The sequence below is a fragment of the Jaculus jaculus genome, chromosome 10, assembly GCF_020740685.1.
Source record: "Jaculus jaculus isolate mJacJac1 chromosome 10, mJacJac1.mat.Y.cur, whole genome shotgun sequence".
Classification (NCBI taxonomy): Eukaryota; Metazoa; Chordata; class Mammalia; order Rodentia; family Dipodidae; genus Jaculus; species Jaculus jaculus.
Window position 1 is genome coordinate 94,171,035 of NC_059111.1, and position 16,963 is coordinate 94,187,997.

The 16,963-nt window shown below is 40.5% G+C and overlaps 1 protein-coding gene across 4 annotated transcripts in view; it reads right to left on the reverse strand.

The window, feature by feature from the left end:
• Positions 1–16,963, reverse strand: part of Chchd3 (coiled-coil-helix-coiled-coil-helix domain containing 3) — a 290,084-nt gene that overhangs the window by 89,630 nt on the left and 183,491 nt on the right. For 2 of the 4 annotated variants that reach the window (XM_045161121.1, XM_045161119.1), the window contains exons 5-6: positions 6,135–6,149; positions 5,282–5,365 (exon numbers count right to left, since the gene is read on the reverse strand). In XM_045161121.1, coding sequence (XP_045017056.1) covers positions 5,282–5,365; positions 6,135–6,149 — 99 coding nt within the window. The remainder of the gene's footprint in view (positions 1–5,281; positions 5,366–6,134; positions 6,150–16,963) is intronic. The other 2 variants (XM_045161122.1, XM_045161120.1) reach the window with 1 other exon arrangement.

Sequence of the window (16,963 nt, forward strand, 5' to 3'; positions counted from 1 at the left end):
GCAAGGTGTGCGCATAGATAGAGTGGCTGAGCAAGCTTCAGGAGTCTATGATAGCTGCTGGTGACCGGGACAATGTGAACATTATACCTAACTCATTAGCCTCTCTGACTACCCTCCGCTCCTCAGGCCACCACGGCTTTCACAGCTCCCTTGTACACTGTGCCAAACCCCACCATCCTTCAAAAGGCCAAGAACAAAGTGGGTGGTTTAGTAGAGAAAATTAGTTCCAGTTTGTAACTGAAAAGTTATGCATTTCCCAGGAACCCACCACAAGATCTAGTTTTCAGTATGTCCTGGGGAGAAGGAAGCCTTGGTTCTTGATGGTCTCTGGGACAGTATGTCTTCACCCTCCTGACCTGTGCTTGAGATCCTTTTAGCTTCCCTTCCTAGAGCCAAAAAGCCTGGAGAAGCGCCTTTCCCTGAAGAGCAGGCGAACAGTGCAGCTCTAGGGAAGAACTGCCGGAACCGTTCAGCAAAAGGAAGGGAAAGTCGCTTTCATCTTGGAAGGCAGAATGAGGGACTACCCCACAGCAGCAGCACTAAGGTCTCCAAATGCTCAGGTGGCCACAGATTTATTACCCCACTGTACAAGCACAACCAGATAGAAATCACGTGTAAAATTTAAACGTGCTGAAACCTGAACTTGTTTTTTTTTGGTCAGTTTCTCTGGAAGTACCAAATTGTAGGGTAAAAAATTATGTATTTCTGAATGTTTAGTACATTCAGATAATAGGGTAGCAATAACCAAAGTACAAAAATTGGACCTAAAAGTTATATTAGAAGATACCAACTTGCCAAATAACTAAGACAATAATCAGCAGGACTTAACTTCTTAAGCACAGAACTGACATATTTTAATGGTATCACTGACGCTGGCTCCAAGCTCAGGTGGGGAATCTGACTCAAATCCTGACCAGGAATCTTTGGGCTTTATATTCATAGGCAAGTTGCTTGAAGATTCAGAATATTTATGTAAACAATGGAGTGGACAGCCTCATGGAGTTGTGAGGATAAAGTGAGATGAATGACAAAAAAATCCACCTAAAACAACATAAAGGTTTCATCATAATTATACAACTTATAAATAGCATTAAGAGAAACAAAAAGATAGCTGTACCTGTTAATTAAACTTCAACAACATTAAGGAAATGAAAAGGCATCATTCCTTCGGTGACTTGAGGGAAGCCTTCTGAACACACTAGAGGGGCTTGGGAGATGGTTCAGCGTAGAGTCTGCCACACATGCGCAAGTGTGTTAGCCAAGGCAGACACTATCAAGGGTGCCAGCAATCCCAGCACAGCTACCACAAGAGGGCGCTGGAATAGGATAATCTCCTGAAGTTTCAGGCCAGCGAGTGTGGTGGCCATGGGGTGAACATGAGATGACTTGCCTCAGGGTAGAGAGTGAGGACTGACACCCAAAATAGCTCTCTGATCTCCACACGCAGCCATGGTCACGCGCACCTGTAGTCACACGTGTACGACACTCAGTATTCTCTTACACCACAGAGCAGGATTCAATACTCTCCAAGTCTTTTCTCTTATTAAGGCCACAAACCTAAATGTGACACTTCTAATGTTTTCAAAGATAAAAGTTACCTTCGCGTCTAAGTCAATGATTTCTGATAAGTTAGCAATATCTGATTAGGAAATCAGAAGTGGACACATTTTTCAAACAGCTTTGACCTTTCTCAGTGAAGAGCTGTTACTTTTGAAGACAGAGTCTGGAAGAATAAATTTGGTGCTTGGTTAAATGTTACTTGCCACACTTCATATGCTGGTGAAAGGAGATTCTCTCATACTCCAAATGGACTAGCTAACATAAAGACATAGGAGGAGAAAGCTGCCTTGGCACATGGAAATGACTTTATTGATAAATACGTTATTGAAGTAAGTCCAAAAAAGCAAGCAAGCTGCATTGCAAGTCTGGATGTGCCATGCTCAGCTTGGCCCATACATGTAAGAAAAATTTGCATCAAGCCAATGAAAAAAGGTAGCTGGAGCAGTAAGATAACATGTCATCCAAAGAAGCAAGTCTAATCGTTTCTGTGCTCATTATACTAGCTGATGCTTGATAGAAGGCCCATCAGGCTATAGCAGGGATCATCTTTGGAATGATTTCATAAGGGTGTGTGTGTGTGTGTGTGTGTGTGCGCGCGCACGTGTGAGCGTGCCTGTCTGTCTTGGGCGAGGGGTAGAGTACAAGGATTTGAACCGAGGACCTTGCACATCCTTTCCCACTTCACTGTACTGTAGCACTAGTTTCATTTAGACATAGATGGCACCAAGTTGCTCCGGCTACCTTTGAACTTTCTTCCTGCTGCACCACCTGAATAGCACCGGCAGGCCAGCTGATGTACACCATCTTATTAAGGCCTCTCAGAACCCCAAAAGGTGAGTAAGGAACAAAGTATTATCCCCATTTTAAAATCTTTTTTGTTGTTGTTTATTTTTTATTTATCTATTTGAGAGTGACAGAGAAAGAGGGAGGGAGAGACAGAAAGAGAGAGAAAGAGTGGGCATGCCAGGGCCTCCAGCCACTGTAGACGAACTCCAGATGCAAACACTCCCTTCTGCGTCTGGCTAACGTGGGTCCTGGGGAATCGAGCCTCGAACTGGGGTCCTTAGGCTTCATAGGCAAGTGCTTACTGCTAAGCCATCTCTCCAGCCCATTATCCCCATTTTATACTGTCATTCTGAAGAACTACTGAACATAAGCAATTAAGTATCAACTAATTAACAGTAATGTGATCGTTCTACTTGAAGTATCTCAGCTTACTCATGCTTCTCAGCTTCCAGTCACAATTTCTAAATAACTACTTTCCAAGATAACCATTAACAGTGGGAATATATACTTATGTGCATGTATGTACACACTAGGTATGTATGGTACATCTATAAAATATTTAATACTATACCAATTTGATCTCATCATACTATATCCATCTGATATAGCTCTGTATTTGCTGAGAAGACAAGTATAATCTGCTCAGAACAAACCCTCTCAGCACCCTGTACAAATCATTGAATGGTCTCAAACTAAAGAATTTATAAGAAAACAAGGAAATCATTTTTCAATATTTTTTTCTTAGGTCCTATAGCAACTAGTAACAAATCCCTGAAGTGCGTCAAAAGTGAAGCTTGATAATAAGGAGAGCGCTCACTGGGTGACGGAGCAGGTACTGACAGATCAGGGATGCAGAGATGCAGCTGCCCATTGGGTGTGGGGCTCTGGAAGTACACAAGTAAAACAACAGTGGCCATAGATGCAATGGCCACTGTGGACTGGACCCAACTTAGATACTTTATTCAGATCATTTTTTTTTTAAAAGCTTGTTTTTTTAAATACTTATTTGAGAAAGAAAGAAAGAGACAGGGAGCAGATAGAGAATGGGTGTGCCACCAAGGCCTCCAGCCAATGCAAATGAACTCCAGACACAGGCACCGCCTTGTATAGCTGGCTTACAAGAGTACTGGGGAATTGAACCTGGGTCTTTAGGCTTCGCAGGAAAGTGCCTTAACTGCTAAGCCATCTCTCCAGCCCCATTTAGAGTATCTTAACAAGTTAGTGAGAGAAGTAACTGTATATCCTCCTTCAACAGCTGAGGAAGATTCTTGGAGTGACATGGCAGATGCATACCATGTCAAAAAGGAGAACGCAAAACACCCCCTAGCTTTACATAGCACCAAGGACGGGCTCTCATCCTTTAAAGTTTGAATAAAGAGCTTTAAAAGTCTCATGGTATGAAACTTACAAAATTCAAACGCCAGTATGTATACTCACCTTCAATTATACACTGTAAAGGGAGAGATGAAAAGCTTCAGTGGAGACCTCATGTGGCCTCCAAGCCTAAATATTTACCCCTGGGACCTAACTGTTGGTTTCTCCTTGAAGCCACTCCACTTTGTGCCTACTCAACATCTCTACTTGGAACTGCTTAAGGCCTTTAATTCACTATGTAGCTGAAGATAACAATGAACTCCTGATCCTCCTCTCCTGCCTCTACTTCCCGAATGCTGAAATTATTCCATCATGATTGGCTTGTCATATCATTTCTGAATTCATCTCTTACCAAGTCTCCTTTGCTTCAGTTCTTGCCATGCAAACAGTCAAGACTGCTGAGGCTGTGCTAAAACCTCTGGCCTTCCTAAATAAATGCCCTAAGCACACCTCTACCCTACAGTGTGACACTGGCTTGATTCGCTATAACTACAGACCTCTTCATGAATGCTGTCTTACTAAATAGGTCTTCCTTCTCCATCAAGCCTCATGTGTACCCCTGGGTCTCAGGATGACTTTTCTTTGCTACTATTTACTGTTCTCTGCATTATCCATCCTCACACATAATACATGTAACTGGCTTTTAACTGAATGAGAGGAGACATCTAGCTCATTCTGTATGTGTAGCTCTGGCACTAGAACCAGGGTCTGGCTTGTATTAGGTGCTTGAACAGATACTTACAGAATGACTAAGCACAAGGGCCCTGCATCTGAGATAAACCCAGGCCAGTGACAGACTGACGTAGACAGGTAAACATGTCATGTAAATAACTGTACTGAGTAGGAGTTAATAGTATGTTTCCTATTTTTCTACTTTCTTATCAAATAATATATTCTTTGTGTCTTAGTAAAAAAAGAGGACAGGTTACTTAAGAATTCCATGGCCTACATATAAAATTAATCTAGAAAGTATTAACCAAGACAAAGTTAGTTGAAAAGATGTTCTGATAATTGCATTCTGATCCCTCTGGTGTGTCTTAGTCCAATTGGAGGTGCTTGCTGGCTAGTTATACTGCCCCATCCTTTCCTTGTAAGTCTTTGCCCTAACTCCTTCTGTGTGTTTCCTATCTGCATTCTAAAAGAGACATTACTTTCATAGCTGTAACTACAGTGAGACTGAGTTTTCATAAATGCAATACATCCCTTTAAATAATACCATTTCAAGGCAAGCATGGCAACACATGCCTATAATCCTATCACTTTGGAGGAAACGGTAGGAGAATCAGAAAGTCAAAGTTAACGTTATCTATGCAGACTATAAACATACTGGTTTTGGCAACAGATATGAAGAAGTCTGTCACTGGGAAAATGCATATCTGAACCAATAACATAACTAACTCCCCCAAAAGAAATGAACTTCCTGTTGGGAGTGACCTACCTGCTTGACTTGTTCACTTTTTAAGTAAGAAACTAAAGTTCTAATTTACTGATTTTTAAACCAACTTAGCGGAAGCTGAAGGTGTGGTGAGAGGAGAGAAATAATAGCAAGAACTGGTCATACCCTCTCCTCCAGTCTAGCCAGCTGCTCCTTGTAGAATGCGTCCTGTTTTTTGATCATCCGGTCTTTCTCTTCCAGTTGCCTCGCCTGAAACAAAACAAGGAGAACACACTGTGTAAGGAAGAGTGCCGAGGAGCCACAGGAGCAGAAGGCCAGGCCAGCTGCGTTAGCGCGGGCGTGCGCAGCTGAGGGGCTCCACAGGCTGCTCGGCCTGCCTCGCCATGGGAAGGCCTTAATATGATGAAGATAACTACTGTGTTTAAATGTAAAGAAGGAGCATGCATTGTACATTTTTATTGTAACAGCTGTGTCCTACTTTGTTCAAATCAGAACATAGCACACAGACTGTCTGATTAAACTTCTCTCTTGAAAAGCAATTTCAAAGATTGTATTTTGCACAATGAAACTCTGGTCATCTGGAAGCAAGCATGTTGCTCACCTTCTTGAGCAATTAACAAAATGACCACGTACCATGCACATAAACGTAATATCCGAGAAGTCCTGAATGACCAGTGAAATCTGCACATAGGTGCAGGAATCTGTTCCATTTCCAGTATCGGAAGAAGTAGTAGCCTTGGGTGGAGAAACTCACAAGTCTTTTATTTCAAAATTTTAATATAATAATTAAAATAATGAAGTAATTTCAGTGAATGATAAATATATGCCTGGCTGCTATTTATGAGAAATAAATGTAGCTGGCATTTCCATGTTTGTGCACATTTCATATTTGTTTGCAAAGTGATCACACGTTTGCCTGACTCTCTCTTTATCATTGAGAGTCAGGCAAACGTGTCCATTGAGAGTATCTAGTCTACAAGAATCTATTTGCACATTAGTAGGTTGTTTTGTGACTTACTTTGTCTTCAATATCCTGCAGCATGTTAAAAGTAAACAAACAATTATTTTACACATTTTCCGTAATGGCAAAGAGAAATGTGATGTACAACATACGAAATGCAAACCAAAAGCCACAATGAGAAAATAAGAGATGTGTCCATCTGGAATGAACTTTGGTGTCCTTGTACTTTTAACTATAAACACACAATTTCAATGAAAAGTTCTTGCTGCTTGAAAGTACATGAAGAATAAGAAAGAAATACAATATTGGGATTAAAAAACACTCATATAAAGGACAAAACATATGGCTTTTTGGAAGAACCCAGTAAAAACATTACTAGCCTGTTAAGAATATAAAAGGAAACAAATACAGAAAGAATTTCTGAAAGACAACTCAAAATGAGAAGAATATATGCATGACTATACAAACTAAAGAAAAAGCACCTCTCTCATCAATATGTATGTTTCCACTATAATCAAAGAGTGAATTCATAAACTCATAGGATTTATAAGAAATCCATAAAATAAAATAATAATAAAATCAAAAGATAAAGAGTCAGGTGTGGAGGCACATGCCTGTATTCCTAGCATTTAGGTGGTGGAAGCAGGAGAATGGGAGGTCTAGCCTAGATTCTGCTGCCCCCCTACCGGGTTACATGAGGTCCCCTCCCTCCCTCCCTCCCTCCCTCCCTCCCTTCCTCTCTCTCTCTTTTTCTCAGTTTCCATTGACAGAGAAAAAGGGAAAGAATTCCCAACATGTAACTGTGAGAAATTAATGTTGTCAACAGACAGAGCACTTAGTTAACAGCGTCTTGTGCTTCTTTGCCCCATAAAGAGCTAAAATACCTAAATAATACACTGGTAATTCACACACACACACACACACACACACACACACACACACACACACAAAATTGTGTTAAAAAAATGAACCTTATAAGAAATCAAACAAATTCAAACTAAAATAATGCTATATTATTTGTCAAATTGACAAAATATAACATTATAATAGTCAATATTAGTAAGAATACAGAAAACTGAGGTTTTTTGCATTACTAATCAGAATATAAATTAGTCTAGCCATTTCATACACCAATTTGACAAAATGCAGTAATTCTTAAAAATGTGCATATGCAGCCAGATCTAAAAATACTTCTAGAACTTGTCTTAAGTAAAATTATGGTAACATGCAAAGACGGCTATTGCAGAGATGCTAAGAACTGCAAAGAAACAAAACAATGGTTAAGTAATTCACACACTAAAAACATACCAAGGAGGAAAAGGAAAAAGACTGCTAACAAACAGGCCAGACAGCATGACCTTGGCTGAAACCGGAGGGAAAGACACCAAGTGCACAGAAGTCACCGCATGGTGGTAAGCTTATGAGTGTCTGGATTTCCATAGTTATGTTTTCAGAATTTTATATACTTTGTAGTCAAAAGCCAAAATGAAGCAATAATTTGATTTGTGGTGATGTCTGAATTTATCAGAATTCTAGAGCTGTATGTAAACAGAATGAATTTCACTATAAAAACCTACAATTAAATCAAACATAATAAAGTTTATAAAAATAATGATAAATAGTTGAATTTGCATGTGAATGTTACTAATTTTCTTTTTTATAGCCAATTTTATTTCTAGATATTCAAGTATAGCAAAAATTAGGAAAAGTGGCCTGGGGAAACAGCTTAGTGGTTAAGGCATTTGCCGGCAAAGCCTAAGGATCCAGGTTCTATTCTCCAGGACCCATATAAGCCATATGCACAAGAGGATAAATATAAAAATAATTTATATGTAAAAAAAACGTAAGTAACATTTAAACAGCAAAGCACAAATAACAGAAGCTTAAGCAAGTAAGATAAAAGCCAATAATAGAAAATTTACTATAAAGATTTTGACCAGTTAAAAGCTCAAGCATTAGTATTAAAAACTAATGTCTCAATGAAATAACTGATTAAGAGTAAACTATTGAGCAGGAGAAAAAATATACCATGAGATGAGTACACTGTTCATTTCATATGAGAAATGTAGAGGAGGAGGCAGAGAAAACAGGGCTCAAAACACATGGAGAAAGCATTAAGCACGTCAAATGTTAACTGTGGCCATCGTGTGTACATTGGACTAGATTGTTTTTAATCTGTATTGTTCCCTGTTTTCTATTATGCATATGTCTATAATCAGGAAAAAAGCTTCTAAATATCAATATGAATATATTTATCTTTATGGAAAGAAAACAAATGGACAAATTTCAAAGAGTAAATATTAAGTAATTTAACTTGCAAATTAAAAAATGTTTTAAACAAACTGGACAGTTATAGATAGCAGGGTAATAATTTCACTTAAATCCTAAGAATATTATTATCTGCTTCGCCTTTCATGCGATGTATGATATTCTCCACCATGGTTATCAAAACACTAGTACTATGTAATCTTTGTTCACATAATATTTTTTTAAATGCACTGAGTTTGCAATAGGTATTCAATTATGCATATTTAGAAAACACTAAGAGAATTCAATACCACAAGCATATATTGTTTGGGTCTACTGAGAACACGGTACCCGATGAACAAATTTCAAAAAGCTAATCACAGTTAAATCCTCATTCACTTTTCTAAGATATCGTTCCTTAAAAACTTTTAAAACACACAAAATATCTAAGACCAAAGAAGGAGATATCTCCAAAGACCTGACAGCATCAAACTTTAGGCAAACACCACGAATCATCTTCAACCACACACAGAATCAATAGTGGGAGACCCACTGGGGTGAATAACAAAGCGAGAAACACGGCCACAACGCTTTAATGGCACATCGCTTTGAAACAGTTAATGGGATGCTGGGAGGAGAAGGCACACAATATGAATCCTCAAACTTAAATAAGCCAAGAATACATTGAGTAAACTAATAGCTGCTGAGGATGGAGAGTCACACTCAACAGAAGAAAAAGCAGTGAACGAACTGAGGAAATGCAAGTTCTCTGCGCAACCCTCACCCAGACATAGAATCACTAAAAATGAACTCATGGAAACAAAAAGCACTATAAACATTATTTACCGCAAGGGCAAATCGTTTCTAGAAAAACGAATATAAACTCTTTCCTCATCTCCTGTTTGTTATTCCTACAAGAAATGTACATGGATTAGTTTGCAGATCTTGCTAGATTTGGAGCAACGTGATTGGGCTTTAAAAGAAGGCATAAAAGACTTAAGTGGATCATTATGGAAATCCAGCCTCTCATAAGCAAGAGGAACAGAGAAAATGAGGAAATCAAATTTTTTAAGAAACCCAACACAAACAATTTTGATGTCTTAACTCAATGCTGGTGGCTAGATTAAAAATGAAGTGCACATGTCCAACTCCTTAAAGCCTTATCTCTGTTCAGGAAGAATTTGAAGGTGTTTTACAGCAAAAGATACAGACTCAATACGAGAGAAAAAGGACGAGTGGCTAAGACATACTGTGCTGACAGACTTTACCTTCCCGCGTATATTCCTGGGCAGGTCCTCATGACGCACACTCTTTGGCATTACTGTGCCTGTCTAGCTGTGGTATTGTTCAGGTAAGGGACAGACTGCACGACACTGGGAACCCAGTGACATCACAATCGCTTAGTACTGTGATGTACAAGTACTGTGACACTGCTCATCAAGAACAAGGCATGCATTAAGAGCGAGCCTACTATGGGAAAGTCTGTACCTGGAAATGACAAGAGTCCTTGATACTTCGATATGTGGTGCTGGGTACTTAAAGAGCTAACTCAAGCTAGATCACAAAGCAGGGCCCTGGACAGTTTTCCAAGAGATGAGATGAAGCCAGACATCACTAGGGTAGAAAAGACAACTTGAAAAAACTCTCAGTAGGAAAACTGTGCAGCCACACTTCCTTGTTTCCTAAACCTTGTGATCTTCTAAAATCTAAACAAAACGCACTGGAGGCAGAGTTAATGCGCTCACTGACACAGAGACTTTGTGGCAGGTTAAGTTTGATCTGATCTCACAACTCAGGCATATTAGCAAATAACAGTAGTGAAGGAGGGCTGGAGAGATCACTTAGCAATTAAGACGCTTGCCTGTGAAGCCAAAGGTCCAGGTTCAATTCACCACTACCCACGTAAAGCCAGATGCACAAGGGGCCACATGGGTTTGGAGATGGCTTGTAGTGGCTAGAGGCCCTGGCATGCCTGTTCTATCTGCCTCTCTAATACTCTCTCTCAAATAAATAAATAAAATATATTTTTTTAAAAAGAGTAGCAAAGGAATTTTATTCTGTGTCTAAACTACACAAGGCACAATAGATACAAGCCTAGTAAAATTATATGCTCACATAAAACAAAGAGAAAAAAACCTAAAGTGTATCTCACTTGCAAGAGTAGGACATTAGGAGCTATAGAACATAATCACAGAGAATGACGATTAGGTGTAAAAGAATTAAAGTAGACATGCATTCAGTTAGCTCAGCGTCAGACTTTTGTCATCAATGAGAACCTGCACGTTTACCATGAGCTTGGTGGCTAATAGTCAGGGCTAACTTGATTACAACTGAGGCGCCTGGAAGATGGATGAGTAAGGCACACCTGGGGTGTACTTCCAGGTAGGATGGATGAAAGGGAAGACCTGCCTTGAATGGAGGTAGCACTGCCAACAGGCCTGGGTCCAGATGGAATAAAAGTAAAAAAGAGGGCTGGAGAGACAACTTAGAGGTTAAGGCACTTGCATGCGAAGCCTACGGACCCCAGGTTCAATTCCCCAGAATCCACGTAAGCCAGAACCACGTGGTGGCGCCTGTGTCTGGAGTTCATTTACAGTGGCTGGAGACGCTGCCACTCTCTCCCCCCACCTCGCTAATAAATAAATCAAATATGGAAAACATATTCAAAAAGTAACAGAATCAGTTAGCGCAGGTTCTCTCTCCTTTCCATCTGCCACAATGTGAGCTGCTCCGCCAGCCAATCCCCATCACAATGGGTGAAAACTTCGGAAAATGGGGGCAAAAAAAGTAAATCAATTCCTCTCATTGTTTATTTCAGAGACTTTCTCACAGTGATGGAAGGTCAGACGAATACAAGTGGCATTCATAAAGAATTATACTTGAGTCTACTGTAGTGGCTATTCTTAACTTTGTTGACACCACACATGCATACTCGCTGACCCTCTCCTCAGCTCTCATAGCTCTGGGGCAGGAAGAGACCTTCATTCCTCTTCCACAGCCTTGGCTCAACCACCATCTATACTTCCTGCAAAAGTTGCACTGAATTGATAAGAACTGCACTGAGGAGCAAACCAAAAAGCAAGCACCCACAGCTTGTAGGAAGGAATGCAATGATTTACTTTAATACCAAAGCACAAACACCATGCTCTCATGGGCACGTGCTACCCAGGCTAATCTCGGAGCAGGGGAGTGACAGCATCTGACTTAAGAATACACAATGCAGCAGCAACCAGCAAGCCTTCCGATTAGAAGCTCCAAGTGTAGAGGGGCCTCCAATGAAAGGTTGTTCAGCCATGTCTTGATCAACAATAATGTTTTGCTAGTTATCAGAATGGCCCTTGGAAATGAGATGTTATTAGTGAACATGATCCATTAACTACCATAATAAATGCCAGATATGAATTCTTATTAGCGAATGAAAGCTATCAGAAAACGTGAGGCTTGACTACCCTATTATAAAGGTCCTCCTTGCTGCATTCATCTGTTACAAGACTCTGAGGAGGCCTACAGCTTCAGGGATTTCAGGAATGGTGTCTCAGCCGATCTCTAGCTGGTGGTCCTGTAACCAGCCACTCACTGAAGAGGGAGACTTTCATCTTTGGCACTGCTGACATTTTGGAATAGAGGATTCTTTGTCATGGAAGCTGTTCTGTGCAATGCAGAAAGTTTAGGGGCATCTCAGGATCAGCCAGGAGTGCCATCCTTCATTCTGAATGGTAACAACCAAACATGGCCATATGTCCCTTAAGAGGCAAAGCTGGGGCTGGAAAGATGGCTTAGCAGTTAAGGTGCTTGCCTGCGATGCCTAAGGACCCATGTTCAACTCTCCAGATCCCACATTAGCTAGATGCACAAAGGTGAGGCAAGGACAAGGTTGCACATGACCCCTAGGTGGCACAAGCGTCTGGCATTTGATTTCAGTGGCTGAAGCCCTGGTGTGCCAATTCTCTCCCTTTGTCTCTCTCTCTCTCTCACTCTCTAAAAATAAAGTAAAATATTTTTGAAAAGAGGCAAAGCTGTCCTCCACAGAGAATCATGGTGGCGAGAGGATGGATAGTTATTTGAGGCCAATGGTAAGCAGTTCATTCTCCTGTGGGGAGCCTTTCTGGCAAAGACCAACAAATTGGGACATTATGGTTTCATAAAATGGGCTCTACAAATAATTCTGTAAATGCTTTTCAGTACACTTTTGCTCAGTAAATGCCTGTATGAATTGGAAAATTGGGCTGGGCACTGTTTGGGTTATAACCTGGCAGTAAGGCTGAATGGCAAAGACACGTGTACAAACGACAGTGGCCACATCTGTATAGAGTAATAAAACACATCCTACTATGAGAGAAAGCTAGAAATTTTAACTTACTGTTCTTGAGGTAAGGAAGAAAAGTATGAAATAAACACATAAATACATATTTTCTGTGTCTCTCTGTAAAACCAGGATCTAAGCCTCATATGTAAGATTTGGAGTCCATTGAACTGATGTTTGGTTCAGGAAGGGGGCTGATATTCAGTTGCCACGAAATGGTATTTGTTATTTAGTATTTGTTCTGCTTGGGCAGTGTCTATGATAGGATTGCTGTTAATATTTTATATATTATTCCTGAGAATAAGGCATACTGTGATTCCATTACTAAGATACAAGTTTCATGCTCTTTTGTAACATGAAATTTCAACATGGTGCTGAGACAAGCTCATTGGCTCAGCGTCAGAGTCAGTGATCTATCCCATCAGTCCCCAGTGTCTAAGAAACATCAGATAAATGATGAATCAAAAGTAAACTCAAGGCTAGGGATATGGCTCAGTAGTTAAAGGCACTTGCCTGCAAAGCCTGCCTAACCTGGTGTCTACAGCTTGTAAGAAGAAGGGAGGGAGGAAGAGAAGGAAGGGGGGGGGGTTATTGAAAAATATTTCCAAAAAAAGTAGAATCAATTCTGAGTAGTTTTAAGCTCTTAGAATTTCAAGATTCTCAAGGAAGTACTATTTTCTCCAATGACAGTAGATCTGGTCACTACATAACAGACATGAGTGGAAACAAGAAATAAACACATCATGTGTAAGACCATAGGGAATTAAGCTCAGAAACTGAATGTAAAGCAAAGTTCTAAAAGACTAAGTTCTATGAAACGAATAAGGACTGTGTCAGGTAGATAAACATTACTGGGCTGAAAAAGTTTAAAGATAAAAACTATAGGACAACATGATAAAGGACAAAATATTCAATGAAAGGACTGCAGGATTACACAGACTAAGAACAGCAAGGGACTCTGACTATCAAATTCAGTCACAGAAGAGATCAGTGTTGCCGAGCATTCAATGATACCATTACGTGTAAAAGCAGGTCCCGTTGTTAAACCTCAGCTGTGAAGATACAGAGTGGGAAGGAACACAAAGCATGTGTAGTGAGGTAAGTTAAAGTACAATTACTCTAAAATGTATCTATCTTCTTTCTCCATATAGTAGAGAACCAATGTCAATTTCCAGGAATTTGTATATATTGTTTTACCCTGGACATTACAAAGCTCAGACACTCTAACAAAGCTGCTACTCTGCACCAGGGAACTGAGATATTTGGTGTGCCTGATCTGACAGAAATTAGAAAACATGGAGGAAAATCTGTACAACTTGAGAATTTCTTTTCTTTGGATTAACTTCTATAGATTTCATTTAAATTTAATGTTCGCATTTAGGGAGACCAGTTGCTAGTCAATGTCTTCTCCTGCAGCCTGTTTCCCATGCAGAGCTGAAAAGTGATCCCAGGCATGTGCAGGACGTGTTCTAGGCAGCGGGGCTCCATGGTCCTTGTGGGCTAAGAGAATTCTTTAAGGTCAGGAAGTAAATTGGTTTCAGGACTCCTACTTGACACAAGTGTATTTTCCATCACTTTGAACTGATATCTTTCTATACTGGTTTAAAGTTAAAGGAAGAAAATGCAAAATTCACTTGTCAAACATCTGTGGTTACTTCTAGAAGTACTTAACATGAAGAGGTTTTTAAAGATTTTTCCCAACAGCTGATGCAGACTATACTACAAATATTTCAAAATACTTGTGTACATACATACAATGTGTCAGCTCAGGTCTCGGAGATGCGGGTGTGGGAGAGATTTAAGAAACGGGAACACCTGGGATGAAAAGGGCGTGCAGGAGAATGGCGAGCGCCTCACACCACAAGGCGTGTCTTACACAGGCAATAGATGGAGAGGGATGAAGGCGAGCACGTGGGCCCAGAGGAAAACCTGGCCAGGCTGAAATGACAGCAACAAACTTTGAGCAGGTCTTTAAGGTCAATTCCCAGTCCATGCAGAAAGTAACCCAACAAACTGTGAGGAGGAGGTTACATGTTTGTATACAATCATTCTTTTAGAGCAATTTTACTCATGTAGGACCAGCTAGGTAAATCCAGCAGGACAGATCTATGAGATAAAATTTATTCATGGATTCTGTACAGTAGATAAAGCAATTAAATGGTCACCAAGCAATTACAGCTTCAATTCCATCTTGGCTGCTAATTCATGGCCTTGGCAATTCATTTTATCTTTTTGAGTCTGTTTTCTTATTTGTAAAATGGAGAGAATGTGCTAAATATATTACAATCCCATGCTAACATTCACATTTTATGCATTACATCCACCACAACATTTCTTCTATTATTCACTCTGAATCCACTATATAGCTGGGACATGGACCTTCAATCGATGAGCCTATTCTGCTGCCAGACTGCTCAGATGCGACACGCACACGTTATACAACATTTGAAAATAACTACATAGACATGATACCTGGTTGCCAGAGGCCAGACACTGCATGGCATCAACAATGCTCTGTCTCTGGCTGACTTGGCACCAGAAGTGGGTTGCAACTCACAGAACAGGGACTGAGCAGTATTTGCTGGGCTGCTTCCTGAACCTCCGCCACCTGTAAGATCTGAGCCGGAAGGGAGCACCTTGTATACTGCTGCTCACCAAATCACGCGAGGCCGCATCATCTACACAAAAGTGAATCCAGTCAGCCAATAACTGGACATCTTCATTTCTTTCATGGCTCTTTACAGAGGCTGTTTCAAAGGAAGCATGTCACATGCACGTTAGCTTAAGGAGACTCAAATGCTTCGGTTGAGAAAGAGAAACTGATGGGGTTTGATGGATTCCATTGGCTCCATGAAGAAATTAGGGCAGGAGATGCTCACCAGAGTCTGGCCAGTCTCATTCCCCACATGTTCTTACAGAGAGAATGCCTCTTCCCAGTGAATGGCATTGTAGTGGCTGAAGTTATGTAAGTTTCAATCATAATGGCAGAAAAGCCAGCAGTGCTGGGCTCTGAAGGGTAATTATGAATCTAAGAAACATTTACCTAACATACTTATTTTAAAACTAAATTTTACATAAGCTGCAACTAAATTATACTCCAAGCAAAGATGAAATCTGAAAAACTCTCTAAGGAACAAAAACTACTTTAAAAAACAATCTCAGTAGACTCCAGTGTTAATTTAAGTACAACAGAGTATGCAGTTCTTCACAACACCCAGATTTCCCCAGGCCAATACTGAGGACATTCTTAGCTTACCTGTGCATGGAAAGAGATTAAGGGATACGAATATGGAAAAACTAGTAGTAACTTCAGGCTTAAACAAAGTGGGAAGGAAAGAAGTCACAGACAGGACATGTAAAAATGGCGGTGACTCTAAAGTATAATCACCCAGCAGAACACAGCAGAGCATCCAGACAGGATGGGAAAGAAGCCAGTTCAGTTCCTGGATCAAATGTGGTGAAGAAGAACCAGAAAATCGCCACTCCCCGCAGCTGGAGGGGCCACATTAGGTGCAGGCAGAGAGGGCAGAATGGGAGTATCAGGCCCTCGTTCAGAGGCCCCGGTTACTTTAGGCGCAGTCTGATTCTCATGCTCAGCTGTACTAAGGCGTGGGAGGACCATCTCAAGCTCTGGAATCCTTGGCACTCTGGGGTGGCTTTTTAAACAAAGAGGTGTTGCCCAGGAACATAATCACAATGTCAACTTACATTTTTAACATTTTAAATTGTTTTGTTTATTTTTATTTATTTATTTGAGAGTGACAGACAGAAAGGAGGAGGCAGAGAGAGAAGGAGGGAGAGAGAAAGAGAGAGAGAGAGACAATGGACGCACCAGGGCTTCCAGCCACTGCAAATGAACTCCAGATGCATACATACCCTTATGCATCTGGCTAACATGGGTTCTGGGGAATCAAGCCTCAAACCGGGGTCCTTAGGCTTCACAGGCAAGCACTTAACCATTAAGCCATCTTTCCAGCCCCATTTTTAATATTTTAAAAGATCACTTTTAAAGACTTACATCAACACAATCACACCAGCAACATGAAACAAATAACACAATTTCAATATACACACTTTATTTGTTTATGCATTTACTCATTCATTTAGTTAGTCAGTTAAGGAAACAGTTATAGGCAAGAGCACTCTGCATCTGGAAAGACAGGTTGGTGGGCTGTTTCTATGACTCCCAGGCAGGACCTCCCCTAGATTGGGATCCAACAATAAATTTTAAAAAACCTCTTGACTTTGATTCTGCCTGCCAGACACTGGGAATACCATGAGCTGCCTGACAGGAGCATCCTGTCTGCTGCATGGTTATGGCTATGACCTTAATTCT